This window comes from Falco biarmicus, chromosome Z (genome assembly GCF_023638135.1).
Source record: "Falco biarmicus isolate bFalBia1 chromosome Z, bFalBia1.pri, whole genome shotgun sequence".
In the NCBI taxonomy this organism is placed as follows: Eukaryota; Metazoa; Chordata; class Aves; order Falconiformes; family Falconidae; genus Falco; species Falco biarmicus.
The window spans coordinates 43539480-43563743 of NC_079311.1; the positions used below are offsets into that span (position 1 = coordinate 43539480).

Genomic DNA, 24264 nt, shown 5'->3' on the forward strand with positions numbered 1-24264 from the left:
GAACAGCAAACATTTTGCTGGTGTCATTTTTCCTAGCCCCAGCAACACTTTTAACTATGAATAGTTCATTGTACCCAGAATCGTATTCTTGTCAATTCATTGAAACAAATTACATTTTTTCAAGTTCTCAATCAGGGGTTTCCACTGGGTGTTTAATTTTTATGAAATAGTTGATCTCAGCATTCCTGGGCTCTACCAAAATCTCCTTTCTCCTGCACCATACATTTCTGATGCTCTGAGAGTAAACCTACCTAGTCCCCACTATATGCTCTTAAGAACCCAACACTATGAGACAAAATCCAGTAGTGCTTGGTCCAGTTAGTGGAAGAGTTTGGGGTTTTTTTTGTGAAATATCCCAAAGCTTTTCTTTTATATTCCAATAAAGATTCAGGTTTCTGCTAATAAAAAGGCACTATACAGGCATATAGCATGACCGCAGCCCTTCTTGAGGCTTTTGGTGCCGGGGGGGGGGGGCGGTGTGAGCAGCTTGAAATAGGGAGTTAGTGGGGGAAGATGAAGAGCAAAAGCTCTCTTTTGACCAGGTTTTTCTCATCAGTGCTCAGCGGTGACATGGAAGAGGTCAGTGAAGTGTGTGGCCTCATGGACAGGGCTAGCAAGTCTTTCAGAGGGCCCAGATATCATGTTCTGATGGGCTCCCCAGTAATGTCAGGAGAGGGGCTGTGGGGTGTGAGCAGCTGTGTGCACGGAAGGTAGTGTATAGTGGGGTGCAGCATGGCCTCCAGCTTTCCCAGTCAGCCCCAGTGCTGCAGGGGAAGGGGATGGGACTTGGATGCTGGGCAAGGAGCTGAGGGAGGGGGACTGGCGGTAGTGGCCTGCTGGGAGAAGGGTCACCGGGGGAAATTTAGGGGAGGCGGCTGTGGACTGTGGGAAACCGAGATAAAAAGATGTGGTATAAATAAATATCTTTTGGATGAGGATGAGCTGATGAACTTATGAATAAATAATGTATAGCCCCTTTGCTAAGTGTTGTGTGGGGCCTGGGCTTATCCAGGATGGTTCAGAGGCAAGTGAAGAAAGACCTGGAAGAAAGGGGTTTGCGGGGTGGCATCGAGTGTTTGGCTTGCTGTGGCTGCTTCCACTTGTGGGGTGTCCACTAAATTAACAGCGAACTTCTCATCTCCCTCGCCTCCCTGCAGCAAGCTGCTCTGCAGCAGATTTGAAGCACCTGCGGGGAAGGAATTGCACACCTTGGCTCCCCTGCCTCTCTCCAGCCAGGGAGAACAACTGCTTTATCTGGGGCTTGTTTACTGGAAAGGAAGGTGACTGTGGATTCGATTGGAAAGGAACATTATTTTCTGCCAGCAGGGAAGACTTTTCCATTTACGGAGGAAATGGAGATGTTAGAAATAGCACACTGGAGCAGCAATGAAGATGTAACACCAGAAAGGTAAGCCAAGACTTTATACTTGATTGAAGAGATCTGGGTGGAATATTACATTTGTGTAATTGAACCAAATACAGCGAAGCCAGGACATGCTGTTGGTTGTTCTGATTTTTTCTTAGTACCCTCCAGAAAGAAGGCAGTGGAAGAGCAAATATCCAAGCAAATGTTTATCTGCATGTTTGATAAGTTCCTAAGAAATGGTCTTATCCAAGCCAGTCGTGGCTAACCACTGTGGTTAAAGTGTAATGTGCTGTTGGCAGAGGCCTCAATCTTCTGGTTTAAGGAAGCTTGCTTGGAATTGTTCTAATGAAAACAGGTTGTCTATAGGTACCATCAGAGGTCCTCCTCTCTATTCCCAGCAAAATGTCTTACTTGTAAGGAAATTACCTTCCTGTTCAGGAACACAATATCTAGAAAAGACTGAAAATCCCCAGTGCGAATATGTTGATGATTAACTCTTGATCGGTCTTGCTGGAGACTTTGGAACCTGGATATAGGGCAGGAAATGAATGAGGTATTTGCCCAGATGAAGCCTCTGCTTTTTGCAGCATGGACAACTACAATGTGACATTAATAGCTCCTGTTTTGGAACTAACACAGGCCAGTGTCACAAAGTGCTGAAGATTGTATTGCACTTACCTCTGAAAACAAAAAAAAAATTCCTTTGGCTGAAAATTCTTTGCTCCTATATTTGCAAGCTAGCAAATAATACAGAAAATTGTAGGTATCGTTCAAAATCACTGTTGCTTTTCTAGGGCTGGTACAATAGAAATCCTTAAAAGTGGGTTTTTTATTTATGTGGGTTCTGTTAATCTCGTATATAGTGACAGAATCTTCTTCCGTCAGGAACAGAATAGTGTTCTGCCATGTTGCTTTGAAATGTTCCATAATATGTGCTGTAGTAGTGTCTTCCCTGCTACACTACTACTTTAAAGTCTGAGGCTTATCATAGCAATTTCCCATGCTTTCATCCAAAGACTGAAAATATGCCTCAAGCAAGACATTTAATCAAAAGTAAAACATTGCCAGTTCTTTGGCTGTCTCTCCAGCTCCTTGGGAGGGGGAGGTGTCTAGCTGCTACGCCACTGTGAAGAAACTCATGTTACAAAAGCAAAATGAAAGAAAACAGAAATTAAACAATACGAACAGCTTCAGCTCTGGGCAATTGTTTGAGTATCCCACAGCAATCAAGTTTCCCTTTCTTGAAGAAGGTTTATTTGATCTTTCACTGATTTATTTTTGGTTGCAGTTTTGAGCTTTTTAAAGGAGGCATTTCCTTTTTGACTGTAATTGGAGATGGGGAGGATTTGAAAGGGCCACCTAACATCTGTAATTCTTCTAGTCTCCGCGCCCCCCCACCCCCCTTGATTTTTTATTGTCTTGGGATTGCACATAAGCAAAATACCCATTTCTTTCTTATCCAGTCTGGAAGAACCAGTGTGATGAGCAGTTTGTGCTGCTGGACTCTTCTGCATGAATTGGTAAATCAGGACTGGTATTTTTAGGTGAAAGCATTTAGAAATGGTATTAAATCCCAATCCGCTGGGAGGATACAGTGTCCAGGATGTTGTACTGGATGAAGGAGCTGTTTTGTTTTTTTCTGTTAGTTTTGTAATGAATGTCATGTTGTGCAATCAGTATGTGCTTTATTTCCTGTTGCGGGTGGAGGGAGGTCATCTTGTAACTACCAATTCAGGCATCTAGTGGAAAATCTATTGGGGGGAAAAAAACCACACCAAAACCAACAACCAACTGAAAAAAAGACTTTTCTCTTGGGTAGTAGACCTCCTTGCTCTACCAAAGGGAGAGCATGCACATCCACTATAGGTCTCCTCAATTATACAAGTATGCCAGCCTTTGCTAAAATCTAGTTATTTTTCAGCCACTTCTCTTGTATTTGTCCCATGAAACTACCCCATTTATTTAGTGTAGGCCTCTAGCTTCGTATTTTCTTGTCCTTGCTCCCTAGTCTCTATTCACGACCACTTCAGTAAAACCAAGGAGCAAACATAATCCTTATGTTAATGTTTTTTGTAAAGGCTTCTGATCTCTTGCTAGCTCGTTTTCCCACAAAGGCAGTTCTTGCCAAAGCTACTGATTTAGCTTGGAAAGTCTCAGGCAGTCTGTTATAGGATCACAGAGTAATATTTAGGTCAGAAGGGATATCTGTATGTCTTGTGCAGTATCTGCTCAGACAGCGCCATGTTCAAAGTTAACTTGGGTTGCTTAGGACCAGTTGGGTTCTGCATAACTCCAAGAATGAAGATACTACAGGCTTTTTGGACATGTTTCAGTGCCTAACCATTCTTATTATGACTTTTTTGCAGTTGGAATAAAGGCTACTTCTCCTTCAGCTGTGCAGTCCAGAGAGCTGTGCGCTGTCCTGACAGACAGAAATAGTTTGATGGGGCAGAATGATTTGTGGGCTGTTCTTTCTCCCTGGGACTCTCTGAGAGAAGATAAACTATTTTTCTCCTCTTCATTATTCTACTTGTAGTCCTTGCTCAATTTTTATTACGTATTTCTCATCTGCTGGAGTTGGACAAGTGGTAACGTACACTTATTAATGGTGGCAAGGTGTATCATCTGTCATAGGAGTGGTAGTAGACAAAAAGGATAAAACATAAGGAGAGAACATTAGATGGACGTGGAAGAACAGTAGTGAAGGTGGTAACCAGCTGGGTTGAGAGGAGCTGGAAAAGACAACCTTATGTAGGGAAAAAAAGAAATGGTAATTTTAACTCCTCCATGGGCATGACTCAGTCTTGAGTGGGCTGTAAAATCCTGTCATGTTTTTTTCCCCTTTCGTTATAGGAAGAGGGAATTTATACCTTAAAAATACCATTGTGGTTTCCATCCTTGAGAGCTGTTAAAGCTCTTCTCCATATAAATCACTCCCTCCCATGCAGTAGCTGAAATGAATTCTCCTTAACTGCAAGCACAGCACTTGCATGCAGCATTGACTTTATGGAGAAGGACTTATTCTTAGGTGAAGTATTAGCAAGCTGTTATGTGCTCTTACTGTGTCCAAGTTGACCTAAAAGCTCTCTGTATAACCTGAGCAGTCACAGGAACATCATATACATTGGAACGAGCTTGGCTAGTGATAGTAATACAAAACATGGATTCAAAAGAGTAGCAATCTTTTCATGACCATCTTCCTCTGGGCACCTTATTGGGGAAGACCTGGGAGTACTCTGCTCTGCTGCTGGTGCTGTCTGATACTCACGTATGTCCAGATGCAGAATGAGGGACCAGAGGTGACTGTAAGAGAGCAACTCTCCTACCCCTTATTCAGCTACTTTTAGCTTCAGCTACTGTAAAGCCTGTGTTCTTTTCCAATTAGGCACCGTGTACTCTACTGTGGCATTGCAATACATGGATTATATTTGCTAGTTATCGATTGTAAGACCAAATCCCTGTGAGGCAGAAACACTTTTTCCGGTGTAGTGACCATATATTAAAAACTGCATGTGGATATTGATGGTAAGATAAAATGAGGCCTACCAGATGAAATGCAGTGCATAATGTGGCTTGTAGACACAGCTGAACAAATTACTTCAGAAGCTTCAGGGGTCACTGCAGTGTAAACAGAAAAGAGGAGTGACCTATGCTGTGTTCTCAAGACATAATAAATACATTCTTCATGCTGCTGCTTACCTTCTGCTGAATCAGGTGTTTTAAAACACTGTGAGATTCCTTCTCTGGGCAAAACTTGGAGTCTCAGCTTCCTGTATTTCAAACAGATTTTCTTTTTGTTATCCTTGAAAAGTTGCATTTAATTGTGTTTGGAGCTTCAAGGTCTTTGTGTAGTACGGTGTAAGGTACTGCTTGTAAAATTCCAGCTTTTGCCAGCCTGCAAATCCATCTGCTAATTCCAGGAAGAAAAATTAGTTGTTTGTAGAGAGATGAGCCTGATCTGGATGCAAGTTGTACAAAATTTTGTTGAGTTTGGTGAAGAGCAAGTACCTTTTGCTGAATGAAGAACTAAGGTACTTCAGTAGCTGTTGAACCTTATTTTCCCCACTCAGCACTTCTTATGTGCTGCCTAGGTACTTTTATTTGTTGGTTTATGTGTTGTTGTTCATTAATTCTGACAAAAAATATAGCTTGTCTATTCCTCTGTTCAGCTGAGTAGGGACAAAAACTGGAACACGCAACTTGAGGAGAGTGGAGAAAGTGTGATGGATTCAAGTAAGCTCTTACGGAGCTCATGAATAACAGAGGTCTTACAGGCAGGTACTTGTTTTGTCTTGTTTTTTTCTTGGTGTAAAGCCCTCATTTTAGACACTAACTGGTCTTGTATATTGACTTGGATATCTGTGTAGATACTACTGACTGAGAATATGTTATGGCATCCAGAAAAGAAAGAGCAATAGTAGTGGCTATCTTAAGCAAAAGAAAATACAAAATGAGCCTTTCTCTGGCTCTCATTTATCATGGTGGTTACCATTTGACTTCCCAAGATTGGAGCAGGTACCAGTGGGCTTTCAAAAGAGCCATGGAGCCTATCACAGGTTACTGTTGTGCCAAATATGGTGTTGCTAGACATATACGTGGGACTGAAGGCAGAAAAATACTCAGCAATCTGCTGTATCTTAATCCAGATGGTCAAGTTTATGTTTTCTTTAAAATGCAAACTGTCTCCAGTGAATTCATTAGAACCATATTGTAGCTTTCTTTTCCCATATAATTTCAGCAGCTAGGTTAAAAAGTCTGGGACTGCCAAACTAATCTCAATTGCTTGATTATTTTCTTTCTGAAGGATTTAAACTGTTCAACAATTCTTTCTCCTCTTCTCTCATCCTCCTCCTTTCTTTCCCTCATTTTTTTTTAATTAGACCAGTGTACAACCCTGTGAATCATTGACTTAGGGTATCTAGATATAGCTGATACTTTTTGTTCGTCTGGGATTAATCCAGATGTTTGAATAACAGGGAGCTGTAGTTGGAATGTATTCAGCCAGCGTATCTGCCTTGTTGTTGTCATGGATAGGTCACTTACTGAGTAAGAAACATTGGTTCTAAATGTGCTGGATGTCTTTGTCTACCCATGTTTCCAGACTGTTTCTTCCTGTACCTTTTTGTTGTTTTGAATTATTTTTTTTTAATTTGTTATGAGGATTTTTTGAAAGTACCTAAAATTTGGGACAGGTGTTCTTATTTAAGTTGTTTAAGCAAAGTAGGCTAAAGCTGAAGCAATTCTGAAGAACCTAAATAAAATGGTTTTATACAAATTAATTCTGATAGAATTAGATCCCTGAAGTAACTCTCATACAGACTACTGGTGATATAAAAAAACCCTCCATCTGAGTAAAAACCCAAGAAAACACAAACCCGTCAGCACTTTGCATCCAAATGTCTCATGGAAGAGCACTAGGTGTTATTTATTGATCTTTCCTGGTAGCATCTTTACTGTGAAACAGGGAAATCAAATTTTTAATGAAACGGAACAAGCATATGTTGGGACAATAATAGGATACTCTCTGGCTCATCTGTAGGACAGCGTCTATTTTTAAACTTGGGAAAGAATGAGGTAGAAAAGATACTTCTGAGTGTCACTAATTTGTAGGTTTTCTTTTTTTTTTTTTTTTTTTTTTCTCGTCAATTTAAAACCAAAACTAGCTTTCATCCCTCCTAGAAGATGAAAACAGCTGAACTCTGTCCAGTTACAGTGAGAAGAGCTCCTACAGTGGGCGGTCCTCTAGTTTGTAAATAGTATCATACCCCTTTCTTAATTTCTTTTAAGAACTTATTGTCTAAGCTGCTTGCAGTAAGTAGTATGACTGTTTTCTGGATGTATGGGAGAAGTACTGACGTGAAAGTCAGCTAATGTTGTCTAAAGCAGCATGACAAGAAACTGAAGGGACTAGGTTGTATGTTTTTTTCTTCCTGATCTTTGTTTAGTTACAAGAAAATAATTCTGAGAGGTATATGACAATTTAAATATGGTTTAAATTAATTTGAATTACTTAATTCATTGATAAAACAATAAATAAATATATATAAGTTAGAAGTCATAGGATGAAGTTTCTAAATGCTTTCTGAAGTAGATGAGAGTAACAAAGCTGTTCAGTGCTGGAGAGTTGTTTTCTCCCTCTCAAAACAAGTGTAGCAGCTGTGTAACATGTCCTCTTTGAAGATGGCATGTGAGTCCAGTTCAGACTGGCTATTGGCCACCATCTGCTATTTTTTTCCTAGTGAATACCCTCGAATATATCAGGTGCAAAGTTGTGGTACCCCAATGTGCATGAAAACAGTCATGCAGCAGAGCATCAATCTCAAGACTGTTCGCAGCCCAGTAATGGGCCAAAGTCTGATCTATTTCTGTTGCTGAATTGCATTGTATTGTGGTAGAAACACAGCTGGAAAGTATAACATGGTAGTAGTACCCAGGACCACATGAACCATCTGCCTTGTGCAGGGTACCGCAACAGCAAGTCAAACAGCAAAGGAGGAACAGGTTATGAATGGGGTAGGAATACTGCAGTAATATCAAATGTATTAGAAAAGTTAATATGCTTAGGTTTGTTATCATATGTACTAGTTGATTATTAAGCAAAACCACCTCTGTTTTCTAAATCCTTCAGCTTCTCCAGTGAATTAGAACTTAAATATGCAGCGGCTAGTATTTGCACAGGAGACAGTGAGATGCAATCAAGCATAGTAATTTTGAACAGTGTTTGCTGTATCTGGTACAATGGGCTTGCTCTTTTTCCGAGGTGCTGCTTTCAGCATTACAGTAGTGTCCAGCAGGGATCAGCACTGCGTTAGCCTCCACTTGTTGAAACAAGCAAAAAGACATCTATGCTAAAGACCATAGGATCTGCTTTAGAGAGAGTAAAATAAACTGGGGAAAAGCTGGAGGCGGTGGCCTAGGTTAAGCATATTTTAGCACTTTAAGTGCTTCTTTCTGGGGAAAAAAAAGAAATATTTGAAAGAGCAACTTCCCTGTAACACAAAGGAAATAGGCCCTGATGCATGCAAGATGTTATTTGTGAGGTAGCAAAACACTCAAGGGAACATGCCAGTGTTGGTCCAAGAGAGTGTTGCAGGACAGGGGGTTGTGTAGTGATACCCATGTGCAGCCTGCATCTAACAAATCTTGCCTTGTGTGAGAAAGGGAGCAAGAGTTAGAAGTTAGAACCAAGATGCTTGGAAAATTGTTACTCATTCCAAAATTTTTACAAGTGCATTTCAGTTGTCATGGGATGGAAGGCTCTGAGAGGCTGAGTAATTTATCTCTGCCAGGAGATCTAGGAGCACAAGATAGGCACCTGGTAGAGGTTTCTGGAATCATTACAGTAAGGCACATTCCCAGAAGCATGTGGGATTCGAACTGTGGAAACCCAGTAGAAAGATGTTTTTCGTAAGCTTGTGAAAACATGCATATATTGAAACTTGCAGAAATGTTTCCATTGACTTCAGTGAACCTGGAATTTTACCAGATTTTCTATGCCATGTTTCTAAAAGCCAGATCTGCCTGACAAAAACATCTGTATCTACTGTCTTTTTAAAGTCTCATCAGCAGTCTCTTGCAGACCTGCCTGAAACATTTGGAATTGCATTTCAGAAGTTTATAAAAAGACATGAGAAACTTTCTTATTTTGTTGGATTTTTTTTGTTTGTCAGAAAAGGAAATGCTTCATAATGATGAATTACCTGAGATGGTTTAAACAGTTGGAACTCTTGACAGCTTGCCCACCATAACTTTCAGTAGCCCTTTTTGCTGGGGGTGCCAGTTATTTCAGGTGTCATGGGAAGCACAAGTCATAAAACACGCTCGGCTCCCACTGGGTGCTACTTCTAATCTCAACAAATCATGCTTTAACCAAAATCTTGTTGGACTCAACTTCCAGAAAGTAGCATCTCTTCTGGTGAGGGATTTTTCTGGCAAAAACCCAAGAGTCTTCCTCTAGGAAAGCTCCTGCTTTTAGAAGGAGTGTCACTAAGGAGAAGCCGAGTAAGGAGGAGGTTTACTATAAGCCAGGGGATGGCCCCAGGCAGCATGAATGCTTTTCCCCGCTTAATGGTCTTCAGTTTTCTCTCTCGCTCAATAGCCTGCAACTCTTTTGTGAAACAACAGTATAACGAAGACCATGACTGCATAGCTAGGACTTTTAACTTACAACTGTACCCCATACAACTTCATCTTTCTGCCTTTTTTCTATTCTGCTAAGAAAAAAACCTGAATAGCCGGAATTGGTGCTCCTTGAGTGCCAGTTCACTTGCCTAGCAATTTTATTCAGAAAACAGATGGTTCAGTATGTGAAAGAGGGCTGGTAGGGACCTCTGTGTGAGGTCCTTGGCAGGCTAATCTCATTCCAAAGATCTAGGTGGCTGGAATTCTCTCCCCCTCCCCTTTAATACAAATCCTTAAGTGTTAAGTCAGGCAGAAAATGAGTCTAGTCTACATTTATCTTACTGAATGGCAGTCAACTCCCGCCTAATCTTTCAACATATATTTGTTCAATGGATCAACAGATTGTTTAAGCAGCATGACGGACGGGTTTAGAAATGTGTCTGCTTATGTTTGGTTTGTACTGAACCATTGACCATTTTGTTTGTGAATCCATCATAAATTACATCTCCAGGTTACTCAATACAAGTAAGGAGGGGAAATACTTGTTCTCACTGTGTTGAAAGGCTTCTTACACAGCTGTCAGCCTCCACAAGGGAAGCTGAATCGCATCACTACTACTTTAGCTTTGTTTTTCAAAAGCTGGATGGATATGTCTGTGCTTTAACAAGTCTTGCTAATTGTAACTGTACTTATTGAAGATAACATAAGGCAAAATGCAAGACAGTTATTGTCAAATAATATGTAATAATTTGGAAACAAGGATGTGAGATTGTAATTGTGTATGTTATTTTAGCTGCATTTGACAAAACAGAGGCTAAGTAACACCAGAAATATATGCGACATTTTTAATAATGGAAATACATCCCAAAATTGTTATGAGTGCAAAAATGACCTGATGGGTTGTGTTTAATGACATCTGAAAGCAAGCCAGGAAGGTGGCACTCTCAGCATCAACAGGGCTGTGGATTGTGTGATTCAATTAACTCTTAATCTGAAAATTGTTTTTAACATGGTTGTTATGTGAGTGCTGCTGCCTCATGTGGGGGATGAAGGAACTGGAGGAAGTTCCAAGGCCTGCAAATTCTGCAAAAAGGGAGAGCTTGCCTGTAAGCAGGTGAGGAGCAAGAGATGCGAAGGTGACCTGAGTACTGCCAAACACCCCTTCCCAGAGGCTAGAAAGGCCAGAAAACTGAAACTCAGTGTCCACCACTTTTGGCTATTGCATTTGCTTTGAGCTGCTTTTCTACCCAGGGAGCATAGGCATGTGGCACAAAGCTTCCTTCTCCATACAAATCCCTTAAACAAAGTTGAGGGTGGGCTTAAAAGAAGGAAAAAGATGCATATAAGGGCCACCCTTACTGTTTTCACCCATCCTCATTTCCAGAATTTTCATTTCCTTTGAAGATAATTCTAAACAAGAAAGAGGCTCACCTTGTCCTAGCTACTACATACCTGAAGGCAGTGAGACTCAGGTGCGACTCCCTGCAGCCTACCTCAAGCATTGTTAAAACGTGTTTGAGCTGGAACTAAATGGTGCTGGAAAAGGCAATGAGGAGAGAGCTGGAGAAGAAGAAAGGATGCTCAGCAAAGGACTAGGTTTCTTTATGCAGTCAGAAGGAAGAAGCTGAAGGAGAGTGATTAGAGTTGGCTAACTTTAGATGGTTACATTCTCAAGGAAAGTTTTTTGATTCATTTTTTTTTTCTGGGATTTGTTAGCCTTTTTGTAGTCTCTTGTGCGCTAAGACTTTTTGAGATTGGTAGGAAATGATTGAATTTTTTGTTGTTTGAAAGCTTAAGCTTCAGTGGGAAGTGTGTGCTGAACTTTATTTTTTAAAGAAAGCCCAGGGAAAAAGCCATTATGGCAAACAAGTGTACATAATTATGTTGGAATTTTCTCTTTTACTTTTAACTTTTGGGTGGAGAGTAAATTTGTCGTTTCTCTATGAAAAAAATGCTTCCAACTTTTAGTTCAGCTAATAATTTTTTTTTCTTCCTAACAATTTCTAATACGGTTTTAAGAAACTGGTAAGAAAAAAGATGAGAAGGAAGAAAGTGGCCTTGAGAGTATGTAGAAAACACTAGTAACAAAGTTGAGCAATTTCTATAGATCTGAATTTGGAGCATAGAAAGGCAAATGGAGTTTGTAACTCAGAGAGTAGCATAAATATTATCCGGTGAGCCTGGAACCACTTTTTCTTAACCCTTATCCTCTAAGAAAAAAATCCCAACATCTATTCATTGTAGTAATCCCTGGAGGATTATTTTAGTATTCTAGTAATTTTACTTACTGTATTTCTTTTATATGGGTCATGATGCTGACTGAAATTTCCTTTCCCCCCTCCTCTATCTTAAGATGATATAGACAGCTTTATGAATTGCTTCTAGAATATAGTGTTTTCCAAGTATTAGCTCAGGGAATAAGATGTCCTTGAACTCTCATATTTCTGGTCGTTTTTTCCATTATTTTTTTTTTAAAGTTAAAAGTGGGATGGTTTGAGCACCATCTTATGTGCCATTAAAGACTCTGAATATCAGATTCTTACTTTTATCTTTTGTTTATTTTTGGCTTTTCATCTAGACAATATGGAGAGTTCCTTTCTTAGCCCAAAATGGTAGCATTATTGTCAGTTTCTCAAGGTTTTTAAAAGAATAAATTACATGAGGTAAATCAAAACAAAAGCCCTTCACCCAGAAGCAAATGCATAAACTTACCAATGCATGGATACAAATACTGATAGATAACTTCTCTACTTTGACAGCTAGTGCTTGATATGAAATACTGGAATATTCTGGCTGTGAATTTTAAGTGTGATGTACTGAATGATTCCACTTACCCCATGCACTTGTATGTATATACAGTAAATATCAAGGGGAGGACAGAGTTACTTGGACACTGAAATTCATAATCTGTGAGGCTGGCAAATTGAAAATTGTAGTACAAGAAATTTATTAACCTGCTTGTTTTCAAAGTAATTCCTTTAAAGTGCATATCACCTCCACATGGATATCTAATTATATTAATATATAATTTTATATATATATAATGATTTTTATTTGTTGTTGAAATGATTAATTGCAGAAATTTTGTTAAAATAGCTGTTGGCCCGCTACCAATAAAAAGGGTTTTGCTGATTGTAACTAAAGCTAACTGAAAATTTGATTTTTTTTTTTCAAGAAGCATGTTGTCATCTCCACAGCAAATCTGTTTTTATTGTTGAAAATGTAATTATTTTTATTCTCAGATGCTGCAGTCTTCTGGGTCCTCAGGTTCCTCTTCTCCCTAATGCTCACAAGTCCTGACTGGGCTTCAGTGGGGGGAGCAGGGAGGAGAACACAACCAGTGTGAGGTACAAGTGATGCAAAACAGGAGAACTTGGACTAAATGGGAAGACTTATCTACACAGGAGAATATGAGCATGAAATCGTGAAGCTAGAAGCCCCATAAAATATCATTATGAAGTATATTTTTTAAACTTATATTGTCCTTTAAAAATTTGTCTTCTCCTTGCACCTTTCTTCTTAATATATTGAGTAGTTTTGAGGAGGAAACAAAAGTTCTGTTTTGAACTCTGCCATTTCCATGAAAGTCCAACAGTTCAAAAATAGAGTGTTTTTTACTCTATTTTGAATGCTGTACCTTGGTTATGCAAATCAGGATTTGAATTCTCACTCCAGCTACTTTTAAACCATGTTATATGGCTGAAGCAGCATGAATCAGCTCTTCAAAGTATGCAAAAAGACTTAGAAATAGGCAACAGAAGGTCTATGTTGTGTCACACCAATTCCTTCTCCAACCTTAGCAAATTTTTAGATGTTGCTGAAACAGAAGAGGTGGTACTGAGGCACGCACAGATGTGGTCCTCTCTGAGATGCCTTTTGAGTATTTTTCAAACATGTCAGATGTATAGGGGTTCAAAGTTGCTTAAGCATGGTCCTTTATATGCATGCTATGCATTTGCTTCCTACTATAAGTAGCCATGAATTTCAGTTCTGGATATCCAGTTTGGCTTCACAGATTTCTCTTTCTTGAAATTTGTAGCTGGAATTTTGTTTGTTCAAGCCACAGCTTTCTCACAAGAATGTTTTGTAATAAACGTTTAAAAAAGGGGTTGACTTTGAGAACTAGGGTCCTGCTATTTTTGCCATCTTGACTCTAAACTGGCATAAACTACCTTTGTTGTATTCTATCAAAAGGCTGTTTAAACTTACTGGGTTTTTTCTTTTTTTTTTTTTCTTTTTCTCTTGCTTAACCTGTCTTTTGTCAATGCTGGAGGTTGCATGATTAGTAAAAAAAGGTTCAATATCTTCTATTGAAGGAAGATACGGTATGGCACAGCATACTAGTGTGAGTGGCTGAAAGCCAGTTTGATTGTAATTGTCTGCTAAATAAATATATTGCATTTTAATGTGGTTACTGGTGTTTTCATATGGGAACCCATCTTGGTTAGAGTCTTACTTTGGTTTGCAGCTACAAATTGGGAAGGTTTCTAGTGGCTTCAGCAGTAGTATTGTGTTTCAGTGGAGTTCAAAATATGGCACTGGAGTATGCTAGAATGGAAGAGCACTCCTGGTGAAAACCCAACTGAAAAAACATTTTAGAAGGCCAATCTCTGGAAATTGATTCATGCAGGGACCCTTGTGCCTTGCCTTTTCTCTTTTGCAGCAACAAGACATTGACATCCATAACGTTGCATGGAAACCCGGCTCTTCAGATGCACGGCTGTAAGGTGTTTCTGAAGGCTTGCTGGCAGGCAGGGGTGGAGCACCCATGTTCAGGATGTTACTGACCCCACTTTCAGTGGCCAGAAGGAGCTGTTTTCCTGAGTAGTCTCTGGCAGGCTGTTTCACCACACAGTCTCTCACTCTTTTCTGTCTGCTAAATGGCATGTTGCTTACCATCTTCTGTAGTCTGCTTTGAGATTCACAGCTAAAATGCCACGTAAAAGCTAGGTAGTACTAATCTATGTGGCAGCTTGTTAAAGTGTCATGGTTTCAGTGATGCATTTGTAACCACTCTAACATAAGATAAATGTGACAAGTGCTAATTCCAAACACCCACGTTATTGAAACTGAGAACAGCTTCGCTAAAGTACTTTGAATTTCCTGAGGACATCTGAGGTCTATAGTTAAAGCGTCTCAAGCTGCTTTTACCTGCAAAAATGAAAATGTTACATTAAATATCCAAGACTCAAAAAGATTGTTTTAAAAGGCGCTGGGGGAAAAATGCACTTGCATGTGTTTGAGACATACAAACACTTCTCATTCTCTGGAGGAAGCGAAGGAAACTGTGGGGTAAGAATATGTTGGTCTCTATGGGAAAAGAAACAAGCTAATGCCCAAGCACCAAGACCTGTGTGTTAGCACAGATTAATTTGTGAGTGTCCCTCACCGTGAGATTTTCCTGATGAGTCTGCATCATGGACAAGAAAACTGCCTGTGTGAGAAGGAGCTAGTCAGAGGGAGGAAGGGAAGACTATTCTTCACTTGATGTGTTGCCAAAATGAAGTGAGTGATGCCATTTTCTGTCTTGAATGGGAAGTTCTATACATGACAGTGCTGAAAGGTGGTCCTGCCCCATCTGTGTCCATTGTAAGCAGCGACATTTATTGGGATTTGTAAATTCTGATTTAAAAACAAAAAGAGAGGGGAAACTTTTTCATTTTCAACTGATTTTTACCTATGGGTCTTCTGTGTGAAAGATGGGAAAATACTGAAATGCCTGATGTCAAATTACAAGAAGGTGCAAGATGTCAACCAAGTACTGAAGAATCACTGAGCAAGCAATTACCTTGCTAGTGCTGGTGACTCCAAGAAGTGTAGAGTCTTCCATATGGCTGACAGCATAAGATGTTTGAGATGGTGGTCATATGGTGCAGCTGCAGAACAAGCATGGGACAGTGAGAGAAAAGCAAAAGACAAGAGGTGAGTGGGCAGTCTGCAAACCATGAGGCAGGCTCTCAGTGATGCTGTGAAGGGTTTGCAGATTACAGTATGGTTTGGGCATAACTGCCGGAAAAGAGTGCAGAGAAAACTTTCACACAGGAAAAGAAGCAAGCTTATACTGGGGCTGTGTAAGTCACACCGTCTGGGGCATATATGGCTGCAGATACTGTAGAATCTCCTTTTGAACGGGGGAACTCTGCAGAAAGTGGGATTCCTTTCCCATCATAAATCTCATACCTTGCCATTTTTTATCCCCCAACAAGAATAATAGAAAAGGCTTCACTAAAAGAACAGTGATTATGGTGTCTTTTCCATCATTCTTCCTAGGCCATTCTGTCATTAAGTTGTTTTCCAGAAATTGTTGCGCTCTGTCAATATTTAGACATAAAGAAAGATTTCTGGATTCCAGTTTGTAAACAGTTCAAAGTTGTCTACATAGACAGCAACTACAAAGAAGCAGGGAGAGGGATAATAAACCTGTATCCTATTTGCCAAATCAAGGCCAATCACTTAGCCTTGAAATACAGTTTGTTTATCTAAGTTTTTTCCTTTTTTTCTCTTCCTCTTAACCCATGGAAATATCCTAAAAAGAGTAGTGTTTCTTTTAGTAGAAAACAGTATTTTTCCTTTGCTGTGTTCTTCTTCTTCTGAAGAATGTGTTTATCCTGTATTCTTACAGCAATTTTTCCTGACACTCCAGCTAAATCTTTGTTTGGTTTTTGTTCCTTCATGTGATATACGGTTTCCTTATTGAAGTTATAATGAGCTTATCTCTGTGATTCACCAGAGATCAGCCAGGCTAAACCGTCAACATTAAAGTCTACCCAACAGTGACACTGTTCACTGAAACAGTGTTAATAAACATATCATCTTACACAAGCCAAGTGCAATAATAGCTACCTTAAAATGACAGATCCATCACAATAACTTATGTTTTATGGCAAAAGGAATCTACAAATGGTCAGAAGATTTTTTCTCTCATGTAGCTATTTTACAATTAAAAATTGTGCTAACTTTTTAATATGTTTCTGAAGTACTAGTTATATTGAAAGAACATGAAAGGTTAGTCCCTTAAAATACAGGGGGAAATGATTTATATCAAAAATTGGGAGAAACGCATCTGGAGACAACAGAAGGAAGCAAGGAAGGGAGCATTGAAACTTTTTTGCTTACATTATAGTTAGTTTGAAATTGTGTGGTTAATGTGTAACTCCCTTTCATCTTGTATGGTTTCTAATTGTAAAGTGAACAAGTGAAAGGAAGAGAAGGGTTTTTTTGCCTTGGACATGGTGCAACAGCAGGAATCTTCAAGTTACATCTTGTATATCTGGCACATGATCCTTCTGGCCCACTTTTAATGTGTTTCTCTGTAGAAAATAGCTTCTTCAAGGTTAAGATTCTTTTTGGCAACTAGATGTTTTCTGTGTGCTTAAACTTGCGTTTTTGAGGTGAAAGACACACAGGGAGTTGGCATCTTGTTCTTCTGAACTGGGAGATATCTTGCAGAACAATGTGTACCGTCGAGGGCAGGAATGAGAGGTGGAGGAACTTGAAGCAGTGGCAATACACTCAAAAGCCTCACTCTTCTCAAATTTCTGCTCAGAGCTACTCTTAAAGGCTAGAAGATTATGGAAATTCCCCTAAGAGGATATCTCCAGGGTCATCAAAACCTCTTATTAATATTTCCAATAAATACCTTTAAATTTATTTGTAGTTCTTTGGACATAGCTGCGCATTGTCCAAATGTATTTTTCCTTTGTACACAGACAATTTTCTTTCTGCTTCAGTGTATACAATGTGGTACTTGTTTGTGTAATCCCCTGAGGTTTTGTTGTGTAATTAGTCTGCAGGTTTTTTTTCTTAAGCTTAAAGATAAACTTAATCTGTAATACTTCCCTTCTCTTGTTCTACTATTTGCAAATCTGGGAAATGGTCACTGACGTCAGAGAGAAGCTGTGGAACATGGCCATCCCTGGAAACTCTCCGATATAGCATCAGAGTTGTCAAGGAGACAGGCGATGGATGACTGTATTTTTCAAGTTGTGGGATTTTAGGTTTTATGACTTCAGCTGTGGACTCTGCTGCTGACTGAGCAAACAGCTTAATCACTCTGTGCCTCTATAAAATGGTTATAATATTTCCTTGTTGCATCAATGTTGTGATGAAAATGAAGCAGTGTTTCTAAGTGGCCATGAGGTCAGGCAGTGAAAGCTAATCCAATTGCATCCTGATTAGCAGACAAAAAGTTATTTAACAGTAGTGTAATGGTAGTCCTTGAATTATTATGCACAGTATGCCCAGCTGTGTGCAGGGAAAGTGATGTAGCTGTAAAGTTGTGGCTCGACATGGTTTGTAAGTGAGCAGGGGAGAGGCTGGAGGGGGAGGGAGGGAAGCACTGGGGCAGCTCCTCGGGCTGCATGGAGAAGAGCGTACTGATGAGTCATGTCTAGGCAAGCATGAAATATGTGCATCTCCCTCCCCAAATCTGGATGTATTTTTATTGTTTTGGGCTTCACAGTGATCTTGATCTCCTTTTGGCACTGGTTGTACCTCTGAGTAATGCCTATCACAGATATATGGTCATAAACACCAAAATTATCTTATGACTAAATCTAGCTACCCCTGGGTCTTCTCATCTCCCCAGACAGCCACTGCTTGCCTGTAAGTCACCTTAGTGCCAGCTGGCAGCTTCCTCATCTTCTCTAGGAAGCGCAATGGACAGCAGCAATGGAGAAGATAGTCTGGGACCAGATGCCATAACTGGGGATATCTGTGACCCCATCAGTGAGGTAGCTCCTGCCTGAAACACCCCTTCTCAAGGTGAGTGTATTGGTTGCATCAGCTTGGTGTGAGCAGCTATGGGAGGCCTTGAGGAGGGGTGTGTCGTGGTTTAACCTCAGCCAGCAAGTAAATACCACACAGCCGCTCACCCGCAGGATGGGGAGGAGAATCAGGGAAACAGGTAAAACTCATGAGTTGAGAGGAGAAGAATTTAATAATTGAAATTAAGTAATATAAAATAATAATATCAACAACAATTGTAATGAAAAGGAGAGTGGAGAGAGGAACAAAACCAAAAGGGGACAAAAAAACCCTCAAGTGATGCACAGTACAGTTGCTCACCACCTGCTGACTGAAGCCCAGCCAGTTCCCCACCAGCAATCGGCAGGCCCCAGCCAACTCCTCACACTTTATGTACTCAAGTGTGACTTCTATGGTATGGAGTATCCCTTTGGCCAGTTAGGGTCAGCTGTCCTGGCTGTGTCCCTTCCCAGTCTCTTGTGCCCTTCCAGCCCTCTCGCTGGCTGGGCCTGAGAAACTGAAAAGTCCTTGGCCTATTATAAACACTACTTAGCAGCAACTAAAAACATCAGGTTTTAAGCTGTTTAAAAACATACTAAATCCAAAACACAGCACTGTACCAGCTACTGAGAAGAGCATTAACTCTATCCCAGACGACACCAGGACATCGTGCACCTTTCCCCCTGGGGAGACGGGGAAACTGGTGGTGCAGCCAGACAAGCTGGATGCTGCCTTCTGCTGAGAGCTGAGCTGTGCGAGTGGTCTGTGCGCCCAGGTTATGATGGGTGCGTGTGGCACATCCCGTGCTGGCTGCCTGAGCTGCAGCTGATGCTGGCCAACCTTGTGCCAGGTCACCTGGGCAAATTCTGCCTCTTTCCTTACACTCACACAGGGTGGCAGTTGAAGAGGTCCCAGTTCCCTCCTGCACCAGATGCCTGCTCAGTTCTTAGCTGCCTTGTATCAATTGGGTAGCCTTTAGAAGGAATTAAAGAAGATTGCAAAGGTGTGATCTGACCCCTATGTTAAAATTCTTATATTGGTAACATCAAATAGACCCACGTTGAAAATAAGTAATGTGGTTTGCACAGAAGGTGCTCTGACTTTTCCATGGCTTCTTTTTTTTATGATGATGAATTATCTGCTTTGATAGACATCAAGATGATAGAGCTGGTCCAAAAGTCAAAATTTCTGGCTTTCTGGAACCAGAAGTAGAAATGCCAAAATTTCCCACAGAAAGATCTTAACAAACAACTCATGACTTGACTTGGAAAAATTCAGGATGAAATGGAGTAAGAGCACCCAACCCTTAAATTATTATTTTGGCCACAGTTCTTGCACACCTTCAGTTCCTGAAGAGTCATAAATTGCTTGTGGTCCTGGTTGGACAGTTTACATGGACCTCTCAATCTGCAGTAAATGATGCCCTCAGCTGCTACAGACTGCAGACCCACCATGCAATCTGCAAAATGGCTTGCTTGTGGTTTTGGTCTGTAGCTGTGGGAATTCAGGAGGGTTTGAAGACTGGCATCTCTATGCTCCAGCCCTCCTCCATGACAGAACTATGCTAGAGAATTTAATTCTTGAGGCCTAAGCTCACCGGCAGTCAATATTGAGAAGGATTCAGAGGTGGCCATCAGTTGTAATGAAGTGTCAGAACTTTTAGGTCTTTTGCTGATTTATGGAAGAGAAAAATAATAGAAATTTTTTTAACTAGCCTCACCATATAATGTTTGACTTATTCAGAAATGATCCCAAACAGTGCAGATACTCCTGAAGAAGAATTATGTGCATGAATGTGATGAGTGCTATACACAGAGTGACCAACAGATAAATGGCATGTTAAGTTTTTCCAGGGTAGATTAGGCCTGTTCCTGATATACAAATTCTGAGCAGGATTGGAATTAGAATTAATTACACTTAATTATTTTATGGTGGTCACTATTTTAAGTAGTGATAATGTGCTCTTTGGGAGCATTAAAGTCAGGGAATTAAAATTTATTGCTTATCTCAGCATCATTTGTCATTCTTATTTATGTTTCTTCAGTCAAAATACTAGAAAATAATTCAGGTGATGAGGTGGAGTCTTTCTGTTTGTTAGGGGCACAGGGATTTCAGCTTTTCTGCAGTATGCCATGTAGAAATGTCATGCCAACATAGTGACAAAGGATGAGGAAAAGGCTAAGGTACTTTATGCCCTCTTTGTCTCAGTCTTTAATAGTAAGACCAGTTGTTCTTGGGGTACCCAGCCCCCCAAGCTGGAAGACAGGTATGGGGAGTAGAATGCAGCCCCCATAATCCAAGAGGAAATGGTCAGTAACCTGCTGCACCACTTGACACACAGATGTCTATGGTGCTGGATGGGATCCACCCGAGGGTACTGAGGGAGCTGGCGGAAGTGCCATTTTCAATATTTATCAGCAGTTCTGGCTAACTAGGAAGGTCCTAGTTGACTGGAGGTTAGTAAATGTGACGCCTATTTACAAGCAGGGCAGTAGGAGGATCTGGGGAACTACAGGCCTGTCAGCCTGACCTCACCGCCAGGGAAGGTTCTGGAGCAGATCATCCTGAGCACCATTACATGGCATGTGCAGGACAACCAGGGAATCAGGACCAGCCAGCATGGGTTTATGAAAAGCAGGTCCTGCTTGACAAACCCGATCTCCTTCTTATAACAAGGTGAACTACCTAGTGGATGAAGGAGAGGCTGTGGATGTGATGCACATACACTTTAGTAAAGCCTTTGACACAGTTTCCCACAGCAGGAAAAAACAGCTGCTCATGGCTTGGATGGGTGTACTCTTCACTGGTTAAAAAACTGTCTGGATGGCTGGGTGCAAAGAGTGGGGGTGAATGTAGCTACATCCAGCTGGCGGCTGGTCACAGTGGTGTTCCCCAGGGCTCAGGGTTGGGGCCAGCCCTGCTTAATATCAAGAATCTGGATGAGGGAACTGAGTGCACCCTCAGTAAGTTTGCAGATGGCACCAAGTTGGGGGGGAGTGTTGATCTGCTGGAGGGCAGGAGGCTCTGCAGAGGGAGCTGGACAGGCTGCACCAATGACCTGAGGCCAATTGTATGAGGTTCAACAGGGCTCAGTGCCGGGTCCTGCCCTTGTGTCACAGCAGCCCCACACAGCGCTACAGGCTGGGGCAGAGCGGCTGGAAAGGGCCTGGTGGGAAAGGGCCTGGGGGTGCTGGTCCACAGCCGGCTGAGCGTGAGCCAGCAGTGTGCCCAGGTGGCCAAGGCGGCCAGCAGCACCCTGGCTGGTACCAGACACAGTGTGGCCAGCAGGGCCAGGGCAGCGATGGTCCCCCTGTCCTGGGCACTGGTGAGGCCGCACCTCGAACGCTGTGTTCAGGTTTGGGCCCCTCACTGTAAGAGGGACATGGAGGTGCTAGAGTGTGTCCAGAGGAGGACAACAAAGCTGGTGCAGGGACTGGATCGCAAGTGTTATGAGGAGCAGCTGAGGGAACTGAGGTTGTTTAATCTGGAGGACACTCAGAGGAGACCTTATTGTTCTCTGTTCTCTACAACTATGTGAATGGAGCTTGTAGGCAGGTGGGGGCAGGTCTCTTCTCCCAGTTAACAAGCCATAGGATAAAAGGAAATGTCCTCAAGTAGTGCCAGGGGATGTTTAGACTGGGTATTAGGGAAAGTTTCTTCACTGAAAGGCTGGTGAAGGTTTGGAACAGGCTGCCCAGGGAAGCACTTGAGTCACTGTCCCTAGAGGTATTTTAAAGATGTGTAGCTGTGGCGCTTAAGTGACATGGTTTAGTGATGGACTTGACAGTGTTAGGTTGGCAGTTGGACCTGATGGTTTTTAAGGGTATTTTCCAACCTAAATGATTCTGTAATATGTACCGCAGTTCCCCAGTGGAGGTTTGTGAGCGATACGAGAGTTGAGGCTTGGAGTATTGCTGAATCATCCAAAGCACCAAGAACAATTTATACAATTAAAATTATATTTACATGTTTCTGAGGGCATTTTTGGAAAAGAAAATACTTGCAAAAAGTTATCATCCCACCATGAAAGTTAGAGATAGAGGAAGTAATAGGAATATACATACTCCACGTTTCTACTGCTTCAGAATTGTTTCCTTCCTTCGGCAGATGTGGCTCACTAGCCCCTCCATTTTCCCAAAGCCTTCTAAGGGTTGCATTCAGCTGGCATGCAGGGGCTAAATCAAACAATAACATGATAAGTGCTTTATTTTCCTGCACACTGTAATTATAGTACTGCATGTTTCTACAATGATATGTTTATGTGATGATATAGATGTAGGTTATTGTGTCTGTGTTCCAAGAGCCTGCTCTTCTGTTCTTGTTTAAATTATGTGCTTTGAGTCCAAAGGTGAATTGGATAAGTATGTAAATTGGAGAAGGGTATAATGAAATAAGATCCTTTTCAGCATGGTAGATACTTGGATTTCAAAATTTTTGGTACACACGCAGCTGTCACCAAAGCTGTTCTAATTTGTAAGCTTGTTTAGGGAAATGTTTTTGAGCTGACTTTGCACATATGGATATTATAACTAAGTTAAGTGTCCTTACCATATGAAAGTGCACATAACAATTCAAATTGTAATGCATTGCCTTTGCATTATACAATTCTATAATTCTGTGATAGAATGGATTTATTTTAAATGATCATTGGATTAAGAATCTGATGGGTTTTTAGGTAACAGGCTATAGCTATCTGAGATGACAGCTTTCTTTAGTTAGGGCTAGCAGTATTTGTGTGGTAACTGCATTTCATGCCAGTTTAATCTGGAGAAACAATCAAGTAGACTGAGGGAGGTACAATAAACTTCATGGATTAAAAAAAACCACAGAAAACAAGAACGTACCTGAGTGATATTGACATCAATGTTTTTCTGGGTGGGAAAGAAGTCTGAATAATAATGGAGGAGAAAAGAACACGCTCAGACATCTAATGAGTTCATTCACACTTGCAGATATTTGTTGTTAAATCCTATAAAGAACTTCAGGTGCCCCCATTTTGCTGAAGGCAGCAGAGCTGGCTAAGCATATTCCAATTTTGAGAATCAGATCATTTTTTTCAGTGACTAAAATGTGAATTATTTTGTATCTGAGGTTATAATTTTGAATAAGCAAGAGAAACAAGAATTACATGCCCGTTACTGATGTAAGAATAGTTGGGTTTTTTTTAAATGTACACACACTCCATTTACACAAACAATTACTTAATTTGCCAAAAAATAATAATAAACACAAAACCATAGTAAGGTACACAGTCATGTAGAATAAGCAAAATAGCAGTCTCCACCCCCCAACTAAACAGTGCATCTGTAATACCACTATCAGTTGACAGTTAACATTGCAAAAGGATATTTACGGCTTGGCAGAAGTTTTTACCTGCTCGTCTCTCTAGTCACTGCCATTGCACTCCCATCTTGGATAGCCTGAAGGTTAAAGATCTCTTAATACAAAGGTTAACACCTGAAATCCAGTTTTGACCAGGCCTCATGACATATTATTGTTCTGTCCGATCTCTCTTCCCTGTCTCTTATCCTAGGGCAGCTCTCAGCTGTGCAAAATGTTGTGGTCTCCTGGAACCAGAGAATTTTCTGCAGTTTACAGCAACAGATTATCTGTTCCTTGCTGTTCTGTCTTGCACTCCCTCTTTTTCATGCCACATACTTTCTCCATTCTCCCACTATTTTTACTTGCATCTGGTTCAGAGGAAGTGTTTGTCTGCTTTTGCAGTTTAACTTTATGCAGGAGAACAGTAAGGAGGTCCTAAGTTCTTATGCATAGGACCTCCTTAAACTGTAGTGGAGAAAAAGAGTATTGTGTAGGAATTAGTTCTTTAACAATTTCTATGCATAGTTTTCTGTTTTATCAGGAAAAGTAGAAACTGTCCTTTGCATAGGGCAAAAGCAGATTTAATTTTAAATGTGGGGCCATAGAAGTTTTTTTGGAAAGAACAGGGTTCTCATACTTACCCTCCTAATGAAGTTCATTATCTCTCCTGCAAAAGACTGGAAGAAAGCTGTAGCACATCAAATGTGAAG

The 24264-nt window shown here is 40.8% G+C and overlaps 1 protein-coding gene across 3 annotated transcripts in view; it reads left to right on the forward strand.

Moving 5' to 3' along the window:
- Nucleotides 1–24264, forward strand: part of LOC130143173 (transducin-like enhancer protein 1) — a 162518-nt gene that overhangs the window by 84938 nt on the left and 53316 nt on the right. The window contains exons 20-21 of one of the 3 annotated variants that reach the window (XR_008819669.1): nucleotides 1158–1408; nucleotides 12730–14603. Coding sequence is in view for 1 of the 3 variants with exons in the window: in XM_056325833.1 (XP_056181808.1) it covers nucleotides 1158–1181 (24 nt within the window). In the remaining 2 variants the exon portion in view is untranslated. Of the gene's footprint in view, nucleotides 1–1157; nucleotides 7505–12729; nucleotides 14604–24264 lie in introns of those variants that run through there. The other 2 variants (XR_008819668.1, XM_056325833.1) reach the window with 2 other exon arrangements.